General features: G+C 45.0%; 1 protein-coding gene and 1 long non-coding RNA gene across 2 annotated transcripts; one reads left to right on the forward strand and one right to left on the reverse strand.

The window, feature by feature from the left end:
* Positions 1-236: 236 nt before the first annotated feature.
* On the reverse strand, positions 237-16,162 carry col1a2 (collagen, type I, alpha 2). The gene is made up of 49 exons (XM_086014339.1): positions 15,961-16,162; positions 13,409-13,470; positions 12,975-13,058; positions 12,503-12,550; positions 12,287-12,331; positions 12,136-12,189; positions 12,003-12,056; positions 11,855-11,908; positions 11,709-11,762; positions 11,197-11,250; positions 11,025-11,069; positions 10,743-10,841; positions 10,576-10,629; positions 10,252-10,350; positions 10,067-10,111; positions 9,868-9,966; positions 9,719-9,772; positions 9,506-9,613; positions 9,371-9,424; positions 9,192-9,290; positions 9,003-9,056; positions 8,817-8,915; positions 8,658-8,711; positions 8,496-8,549; positions 8,332-8,385; positions 7,910-7,963; positions 7,777-7,821; positions 7,559-7,657; positions 7,263-7,370; positions 7,125-7,178; positions 6,963-7,016; positions 6,630-6,683; positions 6,462-6,515; positions 6,244-6,351; positions 6,010-6,063; positions 4,915-4,968; positions 4,671-4,832; positions 4,475-4,582; positions 4,106-4,213; positions 3,943-3,996; positions 3,747-3,854; positions 3,592-3,645; positions 3,315-3,422; positions 3,119-3,172; positions 2,783-2,890; positions 2,444-2,687; positions 2,178-2,362; positions 1,846-2,088; positions 237-1,273 (listed from the first exon to the last, which is right to left on the reverse strand). The coding sequence occupies exons 1-49, from the start codon at positions 16,028-16,030 to the stop codon at positions 1,127-1,129; spliced, it is 4,071 nt and encodes a 1,356-aa protein (XP_085870465.1). The 5' UTR covers positions 16,031-16,162; the 3' UTR covers positions 237-1,126.
* LOC147132339 (uncharacterized) lies at positions 14,336-17,417 on the forward strand. The gene is made up of 3 exons (XR_015082044.1): positions 14,336-14,505; positions 15,107-15,295; positions 16,878-17,417. It is a non-coding gene; the product is annotated as an uncharacterized LOC147132339 (long non-coding RNA).
* The last annotated feature ends 973 nt before the right edge of the window (positions 17,418-18,390 follow it).

Consider the following 18,390-nt stretch of genomic DNA (forward strand, 5'->3'; position numbering starts at 1 on the left):
AGAAAAGACATGTTAGTAATCACACATTGGCAAGAACAGAGTGAACATGTTTTGACTGTCAATGAAAATGGAAAGTTGCTGATGGGGGAAAAACAACGGGGCAAAGAAAACACGCTCCGATTGTGCTTCGGTGATAGAAAAGTTGAAGTGAACGACGACAAAGTCATCAACTAAACTACTGACAACACAAGTGACACTGAATTTTGTGTCAACATGAAAGCACTTAAGTCAATGAGTAGTGTGTTTTGGAACATTGGACATGCTTTATTTCAGAACTTTTCACAATTTATTTAAACATCTCACATATACAAAATAGGTACAATAGACTTTGCGATGTCATTCTGGAGAGAGATAGGCCGCCTAAAATCCATTCAGAATTGGTTGAGAATGGGATGTCAGTATGAACTCTGGATGTGTGATTTGAAGGGTAAAAAGCCTGAGCAAAAACCCAAAACAAACTAAAAATTTCAAGACAAACAAAAAAAAAAAACATGAAACAAATACTAGACATCAGGTTTAGGGGTATTCCACCTGCTTAAAGTGGGAGCGTATCAGAGGACTAATGCAAGACTCCTGAAAGATCAATACAAAATAATACAGATAAAAGTGGTTTTGTCCACAGCTGCATATTAGCACCATTGATCTCCGCTTCAAGTTACCGAGCACCTTCTGATATGAGACAACGCTCGAAGCATTAGAAGCCCAAACATCTCTGTTGTGGACTCGGGTTTTGCCTATTTAAGTACATGCATGAGGTAGTTTAAACCTTATTTTCATGGAAATTGTGGTTTTAAACCTCCTCTTTGGAAGATATACAAAGACCACAAAGTGATGCTTACTTTCAGCGTTTTTATTACACTTCTTTTATTTTTTACAAAAGGATGACATGATGTCCCACAACAAGGTGTTTTCCCGCGTTCCTTTGGGTTGCTGTATTAATTTGCATTGCACAATCGCTCCGTTCAGTCCGTTCAGTCCTCTCCGATAGTTGCCCATCTTAAGCAAGTGGTTGCGCAGTGAGAAATCAGCATTTTTTTAAAAAAAAAAAACAACACAGAAAGAAGGGCAGAGATTTTGTTTTTTCGTTCTTTCTCTCTTTTGGGGTGTTAATTTATCATGAGTCTATTTATTTGAAACAGACTGGGCCAATGTCCAAACCAAACTCCTGATCAGCTCCACCAATGTCCATAGGTGCAATGTCGAGGATGGGCAGGCGAGATGGTTTATTTGTTCTGTACTCAATCACTGTCTTGCTCCACTCACCAGTGTGTCTCTGCGGAAGTAGACGGGCAAAAGAGAAACAATATCAGAACGGCGCTACTAACCAAGACGCATGGCTCAGACATAATGAAATAATACAATAAAAATATTTTCATGAATGAAATAAAATGACATGAGTGCTAAAGTGAAACCGTAGCTAACTGAAAGTACATTTTACATGAATGAAACTAAAACTAACTGTAATAACAGCAAAAATATCCTCTTTTCATCGTTGTCAATTAATACCATACATGAGCTTTTGGAGTACATTTTAAATGTATTTAACTGTATTTATTTCGGTCTTACTGCGGAACAGAAAAGGTCCCACAGTAGTTTTGGGAATTGTACTCAGTGGTTAAAAAAAATAAAAAATTGCACTCACTAAACAAAAGCTAGTGCTAAAAACGAATAAAAACTAACAAACCCGCTCTGAAAGCTAACTGAATAAAAAAAAAAAAACCAATATAACGAAAAGCCCCAAACAATTCTAACCCTGAGCTGATATTGTAGCGAAAACTTGCACTGGCTCTCCCAGTCGCTATGCATAATGGTGACGGGAAAAAAAAAAAAAAAAGAGCTACTCACAGTGCAACCGTCCTCCACCACAGAGAAGGTGAAACGGCTGTTGCCCTCAGCCCTCAGCTCCACATCGTTGGAGCCGCCGAGCACCATAGCCTTCTTCAGGCTGCCGCTCTCAGCATCCATGTAGGCAACGCTGTTCTTGCAGTGGTAGGTGATGTTCTGGCTAGCCTGGTTGGACAGCAGGCGCATGAAGGCCAGCTGGGTGGCCATGCTCTGGGAGCTGATGGTCTCGTCGTTGTAGGTGAACTGCAAAAGACGCAACGCAAGTCCGCGTTTGTTCTCGAGCTCCGACGACAAACGCGTTCCCGTCGTCCGGCCTCTCGGCAGCGGCTCACCTCGGTTCCGCCGTTGATGGTCTCTCCAAACCAGACGTGCTTCTTGTTCTCGGTGCTTCTGAACCAGTTCTTCTTGGCAATGCTCTCGGGGTGGGCATGGATGCAAGTCTCGCGGGTGGCGAAGTCGCAGAAGACCCTGATGGCGTCATTGATGCAACCCTGGTTGGGGTCGATCCAGTAGAATCCTGCGGAACCAGAACGGTTTGCGATTGGTTTCGCCGCGTGCTTTGATGTCGGCCGCGATCCCTCCAAGATGTCCCACTTACCGCTGGTCCATTCGGGGTGTCCGAGCTTGATGTCACGGCATGTGCGGGCGGGGTTCTTCCTGGATCCCTCGGGGGTGAGCAGGTTCTCAATCTGAGTGTTGAGGGACTTGATGGTGGCGTCAACCTCGTAATCCTTAGCTCTCATGGCGGGCTGGTCAGCTCTGTACTCATCGTATCCAGACAGATCATAGCCGCCACCAGCAGCGCCGGGAGGTCCAGGCAGACCGGGAGGTCCAGGGGGACCCTAAAAGAGATAAGAGCCAGCTTTGATGAGCATCCGCGCAATGTAACAGAGGTCATCATCCGTCTTTCGAAAAGTTCACTGTGCCGTGTACTTACAACAGGGCCGATGTGTCCAGGGGCTCCACGAGCACCGGCGGTGCCAATAGTGCCATGGGCACCAGCTCTACCATCCTTACCAGGAGGTCCGTGGGGTCCGGAGGGACCCTGAAGAGGGGGGAAACATCTTGGTCAGATTTGGATTCATCACATCTACAGTAACTACATTTTGCTTCGTGCTATGTTCGAGTAACGAAAACAAAATCCGGTACGCAAGGGAACAGTAAAGTACAGCCTTCTTGAGTGCATCCAATCATATTGCACTCTCGTACCTGCCCAAGCAGTGGTTACAATGGACCCGGATCTAAGAGGGGGGAAAAAAATCGTTTCGCTTACTCTGGGTCCAGCGGGTCCATGAGCACCAGCAGGTCCGGTGTCACCGGGGGCACCCTGAAGGGAGAGATGCCTTTCAATGACATTGGTCTGCAATATATCTATATGCAAAGATGTCATAAATGATCCATCATCCTGCTATAAGGATAATGTTTTTTTTTGTTTTTTTAAATGTATCATGGTGGTATGCTTCACTCACAGAAGGTCCTGGCATTCCCTGGAGACCAGGATGTCCACGAAGACCCTTCATTCCAAACTCTCCTTTGTCTCCAGCAACTCCCTTCTCGCCACGGACTCCAGCGGGTCCCTAGAAAACATACAAGCGCACTGTGTCATTTGAACAGGAATTTAATCACAGGTGTTGAACGTTATAGTATGGCTATGCTACTACAACATATAAGATCATGACAGCAGTTGCATTTTTATTCCCAAGAATCTGCGTGGTAGTCTTCTGTCGAGATGGAGGCTCTACTTACAGCGGCACCTCTAGCTCCAGCGGGTCCAGCGGGTCCAGAAGGTCCGGTAAAGCCCTGTGGTGTTGACATCACGGTCAATAAATGTTTGTCACAAAGAAATGTCGGTAAAAGCTGGGTGGCGTTTGTAATATGCAAGCCGGGCCGTGGAAACGTACAGAGTCTCCACGGTTTCCAGGTCTTCCAACGGAGCCGCTGGGGCCAGCAGGTCCGGGAGCGCCAGCAAGTCCCAAAGCACCAGCGGGACCGGGGTCACCACGGTCTCCCTAAGCGCGGCAGGTGATGATCAGAACGGGAAATATGAATACTTCTGGTCTGCGCATCGTCTTTATGGATATAGGACGAGTAGGGTACCTTGATTCCAGCAGCACCAGGACGGCCGGGAGGACCATCGTTACCAGAGTTACCCTGTAATGTGATTTCAAGTTTAAAACCCAAGACCTTGTACTTTCGCATCACTCGTATTTGTTTTTGAACATGTAAGCATTAGATGGTGTTATATACTCGATAATAGTACCTCACGGCCAGCTTCTCCCTGAGGTCCGGTCATACCAGGCATACCAATGTTGCCAGCGGGGCCACGGGCACCAGCGGGACCAGCGGGTCCAAGTCTACCAGGCTCTCCCTAGGATGTGACAAAGTCAACAATGACTAACCATGGCAAAATTGCACATTTGTCAAATCCCTTTCAGTTACACTAAACGATTCAATGAGCTTGTGGTTGGAGTCGCGCGTTAAGAGCAAGCGTCAAGTGGCATTACATTATAACGTTAAGTACATGGCTTCACTATTTGTACTCTGCATGTTCTTGAAATCTAAAAACACTCAGTGATGTCATCAGATGTGCTGCAAAGAAATCTTTTCGTCGGAAAAATGCAATACTCACGACAGCACCGGGACCACCAGGAGTACCGCGATCGCCTCTAGCGCCGGGAAGACCAACAAATCCTTGAAGACCAAGAGGTCCAGAAACTCCAGAAGCACCAGGAGCACCCTAAGCCAAAGCACGACATCATGAAATGAATGAATGATGACTATTAGAGGGGATGTATGTGCATCTGGCTCGGGCACTTTCAACTTACAGCAGGTCCAGACTCTCCGGAAGGTCCCTTCTCTCCAACGGGGCCAGGAGGTCCAACCATACCCTGCTCTCCAGCGGGGCCAGCGGGACCAGAGTCTCCACGCATACCACGGGGACCATCTTTACCAGCGGGACCAGCAGGGCCAGCGGGTCCGACAATACCCTGAGAGGAGGAGAATATTTGAAATTGGGGTATATATTTTGGGGGGCTCTCAATGACCCAAACTAAGATAAAATGTACTTACAGCAGGACCGGCGGGGCCCATTCTGCCAGAAGCTCCAGGGAAACCAGTCAGACCCTATCATACAAAAATAGGTCAATCATAGCGCCATAGTAAAAAAAAAAAAAAAAATCCAATAAAGAATCTCAAATGGAAAATTTGACTGCACTGACTCACCGAAGATGAAATGTTAACCACTCAAGTTTTAGACACTAATAAATGTGTTGGAAATAATAGCGTGAAGAAAGGGGGGGGGGGGGGGGGGCAGTTGAACGGTTTTAACAAAAATGATCCATCGGGGACAGTTCAACAAATTGGAGTTTTGTTGCACATTGAAAGAAACTTTTTCAGAAATAACTACTCCTTGGCCGCTGCGTTTGGAGAGCCAGGGATTATCCAATTCGAACAACATGTGGTCCCGTGGACAAGAGTCTTTTACATTGATAAATATAAACATTTGGCGGTCCTAGGTCATTGATTCCTACTTGGGTGCTGCGGCGCAGTCGTGGTCATGCTGCGAGGAATGCTCCAATTTCACTTCATTTGATGAAAGTTATCAATTACAACTATATTTGTGTTCATTCATCTATGCCAGCGATGTACAGTATAGTGAGAGGCAGAAAAATTAAATGCCCTTCCACTAGGGGGCGCAAGACACAATTAAGCTACAGTGTGTATCCACAGAATAAGTCACGGCTTCCTGTGAGTACATCAACTTTGCGTTCAATTCATCTGGCCCAGATTGTGAGCGAAGTGAAATGAGATCTTCAGTAATTCAGTAATCATACTTTTGGGGACATTTTTGTCTGGTGGTGTGAATGCCGTGAGATTTTTTTGAATGGGTGCCCTGGCTCAATGAAAATTAGCTGCCTCTTGAGTGGATGTTTTCGAAAAGCAGTTAAAACATTTGTTTAGGCAGCTTGTACGGTAAGAGTACATTTATTCGGATTTGATTTTTGGGGTTTTCGTGTATTAACAGCAAAATGTTGTGATTCCGGGTTATTTGTCAATGTATTTTATGTGAAGCACTTTGTGAGTCCAAGTGAATATTTAGTTACACTTTTGTGAGTGTAATAAGTGTGCTGAGGAATAAATGATGGACATTTTTTCAATATTCACCTGAGGGCCATTGTCTCCACGGGCACCAGTAGGTCCAGCAGGGCCGGAAGGACCCTGAAATGCATGGTAAATGGTCAGACTGAATTCCACGCCAGTGTCGACCGATGATTACGAATCATAGCCGTCATTTCGAACGCATCAACATGTGAATGACTGATAAATGAGCTCTTTCAAGTGCTGTGACCTGAAATGACAAAGCAACATGCATTGGTTCAGAATGAATGTTATACTCACAGCAGGTCCGGCTTGTCCAGCGGGTCCAGCAGGGCCAGAGGGGCCAGCATCTCCCTTTCCTCCAGCGGGTCCACGCTCTCCTCTTACTCCGGCCTGTCCGTTAGCGCCCTGTTGGGTGACGAAACAACAGAATTTGGCTATGGTGTCTAATTCTGTTCTGCATGGCCTCAGTGTTTCATCACAAATCATATGTTGTAGGTGTGAGGATGTTAGCTTACAGGGGGTCCAGCGAATCCAGGGGCTCCAGCGGGTCCAACCTCTCCACGCTCACCCTATGTTGAATATAAAGATAGCCGCACTCAGCAAAATAATGCCTATTCAATCAAACGTATTGCCCACATTTGGGATCAATACAAATACTGATATTGGTATTTCTCAAAACTTACAGAGGCACCACGGACTCCAGGAGGTCCAGCGGGTCCGAAAGATCCACTCTCACCCTACAAAAGACAGCTGCTGTGTAAGTATGAAGAGCACACCGTATTTATATGGCCGCACATGCATGTGGAATCATCTTCTGATGGCGTGAACGTATGTTGATATGAATGCTACTTCTTGGCTTCTGATCGAAGCCATGTCATGTCATTCTTGTACGTTTGATGATGACACCTTATTTGTAGTTGCAATTGAAAATCCCCACCAAGTGAGGTTGAATATTAAAGACAATGTCAAGTGGCGATACGACCAAGACATTCTAGCTACTTTTGTCAAATACTTGCCTTGTCGCCATTGGCTCCTGTGGGTCCAGGGGGTCCACCAGCTCCGGGGAGACCCTACAAGTCAATAAGAGAAGATGGTGAAGAGCATGTCTCTGCTTTGGAAATTGTAAGCAATGTCGACGATTTGAGGGCGAAGAGATTGAGGATCAGATCGGCACGTACACGGGCACCATCTCTTCCAGGGTTGCCGTCGGGTCCTTTGTGTCCAAGCTCTCCCTGTAGGAAAAAAAAGAGCGAGAGTTTGAGTCGGACCTACGACTGATACACGTGAATAGACTTGTCATGACGTTTGCTGCGGACCTTCTCTCCCTTGACTCCAGAGGGACCAGCAGCTCCACGCTCTCCGGGCATGCCGCTAGCTCCTTGATGTCCAGGAGCACCAAGAACTCCAGCAATGCCAGGCTCTCCCTGGAAGTCAATCGGAAAAGCTAGGTTTCATTTTGGCTGTGAAGCGCAAATGAGATGGACCCTTTCATTTTTACGGTTATTCCTCTTTGGTATTATTTACAAAGTTCTGTGAGCGCACTCCTGTACAAACGCATTGAGGGTCACGCGCACCCTTGGCCTGACCGGTCCTCCATAGCAAAACATCTTACCTTTGCACCATCAACGCCAGGAGCTCCAGAAGCTCCACGGGGTCCCATAGGTCCCTGAGGTCCAGCAGATCCAGCAGCACCGGGGTTTCCACGCTCACCCTGTAGTAGGACACGGAGGCTATCAGTGGGAAGTCTCGTAGTAATGTGCATAAGACTTCACAAATAACAAACAACGGTTATTATCAGCTGCGTGGAATCCGGGGAAACAAAGTTCATACCTTGACACCAGCAGGTCCAGCGACGCCCTGGTCTCCTGGGATACCCTGTTAGGGACACGGGTGTTGTTTAAGCTTGGTATGCGTTAAATGCACATGCAATAGTATCATTCTGTGTGTGTTTCTGTGTACTTACTCTGTCTCCGGGCTTGCCAGCCTCTCCAGCAGAACCAGCGGGTCCAGGCAGACCCTGAAAAAGTATAAAAACACAGAGTATGACAATATACTGTATGTAGGCTGAGTTGGTTGTAATTAATACGTGTCTGACTGCAAAGCAGAAAGTAATGAATTTTGTAGAATGATACTCCTAAACCAGTGATCCCCAGCCAGTGTGCTGTAAGAGATCATCGGGCGTGGCATGGGAAGTTATCCAATTGCACTTAATTGGTTTGCAAATGATGTTATCTTTGTTCATCTTTATATGCCAGTGACATATCGTGGCAGGCGGATCATTTAAGTGCGCTTCCTCAATAAGGCAGAAATTAACCTGGATAATTGGATTTTTTTGGGGGGGGAATCACCGTCCTACATTATTAGTAGCAAATCATGGATTCAAACCTGGAAACCAGGAGATCCAGCAGGTCCCTGCTCTCCCTTCTCACCAGGACCGCCCTATGACAGGAAAGAGGAAAGCAAGGTTACAGTAACATGCTATGATAAAAAAAAATATATATATAAATAAATAACGTCTTTAAGTTGTTAAATGGCACACGGATACTTACAGAAACTCCCATGGGGCCAGTGGCGCCATTGTTACCATCAGGGCCAGCAGGTCCCTACACACAGAGACGTTTATACGATTAGAACAACAGACTACTGAGAAAATGCTCAATGATATTGTACGTTATTATCATCATTAAGGCGTTGTATGTCATGTGACTTACTCTCAGTCCAGTGGTTCCGGTAGCTCCCTTCTCTCCGGGTTTGCCAGGCTCACCCTAGAAAACATTCGATTCAACAAGTTAGGATGGCGTTGCGCATTTAAGATACTTGATCGATTCCCTCATATTGGTCCTATTGCCATCCATCTTGTTTCTACTTACAGCGGGTCCCTTGGGTCCAGGGAAGCCAATGTTTCCAGGCTGGCCTCTAGGTCCAGTTGGGCCGGGAGCACCAGTACGGCCATCTTGTCCAGCAGGACCCTACAGGAGGGAAACCATGACAATTAGCACAACCAGAGCACGGAAGCTATTTTTTGTGCCTTATATTTTGTGTAGAAGGTTACTCACAGAAGGTCCCTCCTTTCCTGGGGGTCCAGAGCTTCCAGGGCTTCCCTGGACACCCTGTTGAAAACATGTTCTGGTTAAATGTGTTGTTGTTTTACATCAGGATTGGGTTGCTAACATAATACCAATGACATATATCACGTGTCTGTGCTACAGCTCGTTTTGGAAACTGATGGAGGAATCAATACCCACCCTGAGACCAACAGCACCAGGCTCACCAGCACGACCAGCATCTCCGGGGGCTCCACGAGCTCCAGCAGAGCCGGTGGCTCCACGAGCACCGGGCATACCCTACGTGACAGAGACCACGAGGTGAAAAAGCAGCAGCAACACGGAGGAGTCTCAAACCTCATGTGTAAAGCTTGACTTACAAGTGGGCCAACTCTTCCCTCGCTACCGGGCATTCCACGGCTTCCGGGAGCGCCCTAGAGGAAACACACAAGGGCTGTCAGGTGATCCCCAAAGCAAGATGGCGCCCGAGACGACGACCGCCAGTATTCACTCACTCTGGATCCGCGGCTACCAACGGGGCCGGTGGCACCAATCTCGCCAGTAGGTCCTCGTTTGCCCTCCTCACCCTGAGATCCGGGGGCTCCCTGAGGTCCAGCGCTACCCTGCAGAAGGCAGCAAATGGAGGACAATGTAATTAACCAGTCGTCAGCATTAAAGAAAAAAAAAAGAGTAAAAAAAAAAATGCGTGGGAAGTCTTTCAAACTTACAGGCTCACCCTTGGCACCGACATCTCCCTTAACACCCTGAACGCCGGGATCTCCCTAAAATATGTGCAACAACAATAAAACATCATTCATACGCATGAACCTGTGCAACTTTTTTTTGCTCTTGTTTTATGATGTGAATGTGAGCTTACAGCCAGGCCTCTGGGACCAGCGGCACCCTGAGGTCCCTGAGGTCCAGGTCCTCCTCTGGGTCCGGGGAATCCAGGAGCTCCAGCAACGCCAGCAGCACCCTAAAATCACAGCCATTAGTAACACTTCAGTACCACCGAGCAACCTTTTGGGTATTATTCCATGTATGATTAATATAATATCGATTATTCAAACACTTACAGTGACTCCCTTGGCTCCGTTCAGGCCATTAGCACCAGGGTTACCCTAAGAGAGAACATAACCAATACATAAACAACAGAAAGACTGGGGAAAAAAAAAATCACACTAAATATCTAACACAAGTGATGAATCAACCACAACAAAAAAAAATGACCAAAAAAAGTGAGCAACAGTAGTGTACTTACAACGGGACCAACGGGGCCAACAGCACCATTGGGACCGGGCTCTCCTCTAGCACCCTGAGGTCCAGAGGGACCAGTAGCACCAACAGCTCCAACCTCTCCCTGTGAATGGCCGAAAACATCCAATCAACGCACGAAAGCTTAGCTTATCTGTGCTTTGGAAAGGTTTCAAGTTTGGAATGTAAGACTCGAGGATATGCTGCGTGAACAGTTGCACAGAGAGCACAATCATGAACGAAGCAGAAGATGGAGAAGTCAAGAGTGCTGATCAGACGGATGAAAAATTCTAAAGGTAGAGTGCAGAGGTGGCTGTGACATGAGGCCTACCTTGGGTCCAGGGCCACCGGGGAAACCTGGGGCACCAGCAGCACCAACGGGTCCCTGAGGAGAGCCAAAGCGGGCGCAGTCAGAATAGATCGCCTCACATATAAAGTATGACGTGGGCTATTTTGGGGTGTGTGGCAAACAGCTTTAGCCCAGAGACGGGTACTTACAGCAGCACCGGCAGGTCCGGTGTTGCCATCAGCACCACGAGCACCAACAGGGCCGGCAGGGCCAGCACGACCTCTCTCGCCAGACAGACCGCGAGGTCCCTGAATGGAGGAAAGCACGGACGTGTTCATTCACTGAATAAAGATCCGCTAATGGAGTACAAGTAGTAAGAAAGTCACGACGAATGAAAAGGCAAGGATCCAGTTTTCGCTGACTGATCAAAGTATATCATAAAAAAAAAAAAAAAAAAAAAAAAAAAAAGTTGAGTGGCGAGCAGCACTTACAACAAGTCCTGGTCTTCCGGCAGCTCCGTGTGCGCCAGCCTCACCCTACATTTAAAGGAGGAGAAGGTGGATAAACGTGAGCAAGGTGTCTCACTGTTTTGCTACATGTGCTTATTCATCTGTAATATGCAAGAGAATTTTCTTAGTTCTAGTCTGTTGACCACTTTCTCACCTTGATTCCAGCGGCACCAGGCTCTCCTTTGCGTCCATCCAAGCCATTGTAACCCTGAAACACAGAAAAGGTCATTACAGTTGATATCGTATAATGGATAAATAAAATGGTGCCATGAAGATGTGGTGGATTCAAAAGGGAAATGTACAGATGGCAATGAATGGTGTTGTGTTTGTTATATGTCCTCAAATTGAGTGGTTGTTTTAAATGTAAATTTTTTGTTAAGAATATATGCAGTTAAAAAAAACTATTATCATGCAGCTTCAGATATACAAGAGCAAATATTTTACTTTATATGTGTTATCGCTTGGTGTGTGTATATATATATATATATATATATATATATATATATATATATATATATATAAAAATATAAATATAAAAGGCCATCTGTAGTTATCTCTTGGTTGAACCATATAAAAAAAAATTAATAATAATCCACTTTTCTGCAATTTTAGTTTCTTGTGCCGCCATTTTTGTGCAGACTGCCTCATGCCAAGTGTGATACTTACTCTGTGTCCCTTCATTCCGGGAAGTCCAGGGGTTCCGGGGAATCCACGAGCACCCTGTAGTTCAAAACAAGCAACGCAATGTTATTCAGACAAATTGGCATTGCTCCATAAAATGAAAGTCAGTAGTAGTCAGGCCAGACGCTTACCTGAGGGCCGGGGCCACCTCTGTCTCCGGGCTTGCCAGGTCTGCCATTATTACCCTGAAAGTGGAAAAGTGGCTCAATTTAATCCCAAGAAAACAACAACAACAACAAAGAGCACTTAGCATCTGTGCTGACGCCATTGTTTACTTACGTCCTCTCCAGCTTTGCCAGGAGGTCCAGGGGGGCCACGGGGACCAACGGCGCCCTTTGATGTAAAACAAGAGTGTTTATGACAAGAGTTCTCCTCACATTTAGAATGAGAGCATTTTAAAGGATGAGCTTACAGTTTGTCCAGGCTCGCCGGGCTCACCAGGGTGTCCGGTGTGTCCCTGAGGTCCCTGTTAGGGCAAATAATAAATGCAGCTTTCAGTCACAACTATGCCAGCGGCACAAATGTAACACCAGATTGCGATCCGAGCCCAAATTTCAACTTACAGGGGGTCCAGGGGGTCCGGGAGGGCCTCTGTTGCCCATCATACCCTAAGGGGAAAAAACAATCAGGTTTGATATGAACAAAAATCAATAAATGAAAAAAAAAAAAATCATCTAATGTGTTGGAACTGAAACAAAACTCCTGCACGTTGAGTTCAATGGCGTGTGGCTGAAATGCAGCACTGGTGCATGAGTGTGTGACAAGGCACGGGCCCTCACCATGGGTGAAACTGGATCTGGGGGCTTAGAATACTGAGCAGCAAAGTTCTGCAAAAGACAAAAATAGAGACCATTATTCACCCAAAAAAATCACATAGTTGAAGTCCGTGCATGCAAACAAGCTAATGTCGCAAAAATATTGATTTGGAGAACATTGTGCCAGCAAACAAGATTGACAGCATCGACATTAGCATTGCAAATCAGATTCGTGCCAATTTAAGAGGAAGTGATGTTATCAAACTCATATCAGTTGAGTGCCACAATTATAAGAGTGACAGTGTGACGCACAGCTGACCTCTGAGTGCGACCGATGTGATCACATCAACATGCTATTTAGGTGCATCGCTCAATCATGCATCGTTACACGTGTGAAGAGACACACGTGCACCAAAGTCAACACAGTATCACTTAATTCTTTGTAGGTTGTTTGACTTTTCACAAATAATTTAAAAAAAAAAAAAAGGGAACTTACTCCACCAAGTCCAGGGGGTCCAGGGGGGCCAGCGGGGCCGGGAAGTCCGGGTTTTCCATCTTTTCCATCAGGTCCCTGGGGACCCTACACGACAGAGACATGTGCCATGAGGTCAGCTGTCAAGCTTCCTTTATTATTCTTATTGTTTCTATGCATTCTTATTGTTTCCATTAAACATAACTAATACTGCTAAAATATTGGTAGAAATATCATGGTTATTAGCTGAATGAAGTAAAAACATTACAAAACAATAGCATTGCTACTATGTTGACATGGGGTCATGCAAACTGGGATGTGGCCTAGTAAGGTTAGCAGGTCAAACCATGTCAACAAATGTCTACGTCCAACATTCCTTATAAAAAAAATTAAAAAAAACCCACAACAATCAGACGTGAAACATTGTTCAAAACGATGCAATTCCCATTTCAGCTTACCCTGTCACCTCGAGGTCCTTTGTCTCCTCGGGGGCCCTGCGGCAGGAAAATAAGCCAGTCAGCTTCAAACACAGACCAGATGTCTCGCGACTCAACTGCTTCAAAGCGTCCGCCCTTTTCTCTCTAAGCTACCCTAAATAAAGCACTAGATGCAGAGCAGGTGCAGTACGGTAATCAAATGTGCATGTAAACAAACTTGACCTTCCAGACACGGGACAAGCAAGGTAGGAGACATTTTCTGAGACGGGACAGGACAAACGTTGCCCTTTGAGCGCCTCTACGCTAAAACTCTCTTGCTCGGGTGTGCCATGCCGTCAGGTGTTAAACCACGCATAAGACAAACATTATGTGCGAAAAGAAGATAGATACATCTAAGTTTCATCTTCCACTAAGCTGATGAACATCGTCATAAAGCGTCATCCTCTCTGCTTTGCTTGCAAAAGCATTGAGGTTGAGGCGTTTGTGTATAGACGCGATCGGTCCCGTTCAGGTAAAGCACAGCAATGCACAGGTGTAGCTGAGCAACAGCAAGACTGAGCAAATTCAGCACCAAGAGGATGATGTCCATATAAAAAAGTGCTTTCGTATGATAATGAGACATATAGCAGACGGTCAAATATAAATGATGCTGCTGAATGTGTTACCAACTTATGTCTTGGGCAATCTCATTGCTGAGTTGGCATGTTTGAATGCAGAATCACCAGGAATGGGCTGCAGATTTGAATTCAAAATGCTTGAAATGTTCAAGATTTGAGATCAGACATGTCCCCTTAAACGTAATCATTGGCCGCAGTGATGAGGAGGCAAAAGAAGGCCGCTGCCCCTTGCTGCAGCCCTTAGAAAGGATCCTTTGTGCCATGCAGGCCCCTGAGGGTGCCTGGCGGTTTAAGCTTTCCTTGACACAGTCTTCAGCCAGTCGGACCCTCGCCTACCCGAGGACAGGAAGGGAGAATAACTCTGTCGAGGGGGCACAATTTGATAAATCCTAAACTGCGGTTGAGATTGCTCAAATCGCACTGGACCTTACGAGAGGCATCTTGAGATGGGATATGTACGTGTTTTTTGGAAGGCAAAAAAAAACCCCAAAACCTGACAAGGTAACAAACACTGTTAACGTCATGTTGTTTTGATATGTTCATGTATGCATGCATGTGTGTACTAACCAAGACTGCAGCGTTGCACAGATGACAGATGAAGAGGAGGCAGAGGGAGAGGAGGAGGGTGGGGGAGAGAAAAGGGAATACACCGTTAGAACAGAAGCAAAACACCTGCAAAATAAACTGTCATTGCTACCTTAAAATCATATTAAATTCTCTCTCTCTATGAAAAAAATGTGGCTATTTCTTTGCTAGACATGTGCTTGTAGTTAAAGCTGACATTGGTCACAGCCCACTTTAAATGTCTTTCAACAGCAATGTCAATCAAAGCATTCCAGGCTGGTATTAAGTCTATGAAGCCGAACAGGCCTGGACACGTTATGCCTTTAGAACAAGTAAAGCCAGTCATCGCAAACAAGATAAAAAACCCCCCAAAAAACAACAGCAATTGTCATTTGGATTATGTAACTTCAATTGATAAATTCATGGTATCATTGAATGTACTTTATAATTTGCTTTGTTAGTCAAATGTGTATAGCAAGATTTTGCTTTCAAGTTGTTAAAATGCTCATTTTGCTTATCAAATGTTTATATCTCACAGTGCTACAATGTGCTTTAGCACAAATGGGACACCAGAAGCATCTGTGAAAATGGACCAGCTAGTACTGCTTGGTTTTTGGCTCCGCAGGACCTCCCCTTGAACTCTAAAGCGACGTGTCCAAACTAGACCACAAGGTGGCGCAGATGGGCACACTAAGTGATGAGAGAAAGTTCATCTCAAGATTTTAAGGTATTTCAATGTTGAACGTTTCTGTTTAAAAGCACAAGTCATGCATATCATTAATGGAATGCATTTGCAGTTAAATAATATACGACTCAATTTGTAGTTTCAATTGGGTTATAGTCAAATATAGGATAAATGGAATAGATGTGATAAATAAAAAATGTATCGTGATACTGTTCTGTGTAATTTCGACTTTTCATTAACTGATCTAAAGTTAAACTCAATCAAATTGGGTCCAAGGTGTAGTTCGCACCTTTGGCCACCAGGAGACACTCTTGTATTTCCCCTCCAATTAATCATCCTTGGATGTCTGGATGGAACATTAAGTACAACGCCCCAAATCTTTTCTTCCCTTAACTTTAGGACAAAAACGTTTTAAATAATATTACTTTCGACGTCTCGTTCAAAAGTCAAACTTTTTCTCTCTCTCTCTCTCTCTCTCTCTCTCTCAGGAGTGCAACTACTCCTATGATAATTATTGTATCCTTGGCAAAAAAAAAGAAGATTCCTCTGCACGAACTCATTCCGTTGAGTTTTTAAAGCAGCAGTGATATGAGCTGTCTGTCTTCACGATGAAGTAAGTTCCAAACCAAAAGCCAAAAAAAAAAGATCCTCAAGCAGCGTGGGTGGAAATATCCAGGAGAGAAAAGAGCAGATATTGTAAAACTTACATTGACATGTTGCTAGGTATGAAGTTACTGCAAGCAGCAACAGAATCCGGGTATCCACAAAGCTGAGCATGTCTAAACAGACATGCAGACTCCTTGTGCTGCTGTGCCCCTCTTTTTAAACCACCTTCAAGCAGGCATACAGTTGAGGTGACGCGAGTAACTCCAAACTGAGCAGAAGCCTGCAGCCGTGATGCTAGAATAATAAAGTTCTATCAGGCCTATTTATACGGCAGGAGGGTCCCGGGTCTGCGTGTCAAAAGTCAGCCCACCGGCCAATGAGAGACGAGAAACCCAACCTGACTCCCATCCCTCTCTCCCTCGCCTAGTCATGTGGTCCTGCATCTCCCAGCCTCCTCTCCGCCGCCACCGGAGCCTGTTTGGCAAAAAAAAAAAAAAAAAAAAAGGAAAAGAAGAAGAAAAAAAATCCAGCCCGTGATGACGAGTGCATCGATTTAATTAGATCCATTCTTTTTGAGGACGTGGACAGCGTGGACGTTTAAAAGGGGAGAGGGAGGCCCACGTTTCTCTCTCCTTTGCGCGGCGCGTCGAAGTTCGACGGTCAACAGGGCGCGCTTTTGACTGCGCGTTCGTGCGTAAAAAGTACCCAGCGTGCGCAAAGGCGAAATAACTCGCGTTTGGATTGAGAAAAAGTCCCGTGCGGTGTTTCGGGAAGGACGAAACACTTTTGAATCGGAATTTAACTTAAGGTCCTAAACGTGTTTTTCCTCAGTATTCCAGTTTATGCCACATTCGTGAAAATTCTTTCTCCATTTCCATATGGGGACCATGTGTTTTAATGCATCTTCCCAACAATTCCACGTCACAAGCAAAAGCCCATTCATGGAATGCACATAAAATAAAAGCACATTTAAACTATAGTCTCTCGCTCAGCTCTCTCTCTCTCTCTCTCTTTGCAGCTCACCTGTCCACATGACCAGACATGCCATCAACTCAGAACAGCCATACTGTCTTTCATCACACGGAAGGCAAATGCATGCATACAGACAGAAAGCACAACTTCATTCAATACAGTGCTAACTGCTTCAATATGAACATACTCTCTTGAGAAGATGATCACTCAGAGATATTGTCGGGGATTGTATCATGGATCTACTGCATGGACAAAAGTGTACTTTCATTCGCCCCCCCCCCCCCCCCTCTGTCCAACTAGTGAACACTCCCAAATTCACCTCAAAATTCATTTCGCTCAGTCAAAGGACGGAGATGTGCGTGGAGAAAAGAAGCAGGAGGCAGTAGGAGGGGCGAGCGAGATGAAATGTGTTTTAAAGATGGCCGAGCTCCCACTCAGTGCAGAGTTACATTCTCATGTTTGCTTGAAGCGGCTCGGGGGGGGGAGAAAAAAAAGAACCAGACGCAGGAGAGCAAAGATGTCGGCGAAGCTCCACATCATCAGCCTTGAAAGTGTCACGTTCATGAAACACCGACACGAACGAGAAGCCGACAGGGACATAATTCTGGATTATCTCGCACACAAACACTAATGAAATGCTCTCATACAAATGTGAGGTTTTTTTGCTCACATACACATGTGAAACACTTACATACACGAGTGAAATCCTGTCACACGCAGTAAAATATATCACTCATACACAAGCACTTGAAACACTTGAAAAGTGTATAATAATAAGAATAAGAATAAACTGGAAAAACACTCTCACACACACACACGACATAAATTCTTCCTACAACAAAGAAACACACTTATATGCATAATAAAGTGAAATATGTGTTTAAGTAGTGTAGTTAACTGTATATGAGAAAAAAATCAGTTTATATGAGAGCATTTGGTGGATAATGGTGTGTGTGTGAGAGCATTTCACTAGTGCATGTAAAAGCATATAACACTTGTGCATGCACAGTAAATGGAAAAAAAAAATCACTTGTGTATAAGAGCGTTTCAGTAGTGCGTTTCAGAGCACTTCACTAGTGTATGTAAGAGTATGACTAATGTAAGTTAAAGTTTTTTACATGCTCGTGTGTGTGGAAAAAAAAAGACCCTTGCATGTATGAGAGCATTTCTTCAGTGTTTCATTGATGTAAAAACATGCAATAGAAAGGGTTTCACTTATATGTATAGGTAAGCAAAATCATTTGTCCGCATAAGAGCATTTCATGTGCTCAAAAAATAAAAAAATCACTTGCATGAGAGCATTTTATTATTATTCTTTAAATTTCATTCATTTCATGAGTGCGCGAAGTAATCTTGAATAATTTCACTAAGGCCCCTCATATACTGTGTATGCATTGAGTGGGGACTGTTGAGTTTTTCCTCAGCAGTGCTTCTTTCTCTAAAGAATGACAAGGGGTCGTGTGGGTCATGACTGCAAGCTGACGTTACCTGACACTTTGCAGCGCTAACCCAGATTCTAAAAGCTTTCTGGTTCTAGCTCGGTTATTTTGTGACTAAAT

This window comes from Filicampus tigris, chromosome 18 (assembly GCF_054856515.1).
Source record: "Filicampus tigris isolate MCC_2025a chromosome 18, RoL_Ftig_1.0, whole genome shotgun sequence".
NCBI lineage: Eukaryota > Metazoa > Chordata > Actinopteri > Syngnathiformes > Syngnathidae > Filicampus > Filicampus tigris.

What these genes read in the sequence shown, in the direction of transcription:
- col1a2 (XM_086014339.1), bottom strand. Translation starts at nt 16,030, where the DNA reads ATGCTCAGCTTTGTGGATACCCGGATTCTGTTGCTGCTTGCAGTAACT. An exon ending in CTGGAGCTAGAGGTGCCGCT is followed by an intron (nt 3,423 to 3,591) that starts GTAAGTAGAGCC and finishes TATGTTTTCTAG; the next exon opens with GGACCCGCTGGAGTCCGTGG. An exon ending in AGGGAATGCCAGGACCTTCT is followed by an intron (nt 3,173 to 3,314) that starts GTGAGTGAAGCA and finishes CTCTCCCTTCAG; the next exon opens with GGTGCCCCCGGTGACACCGG.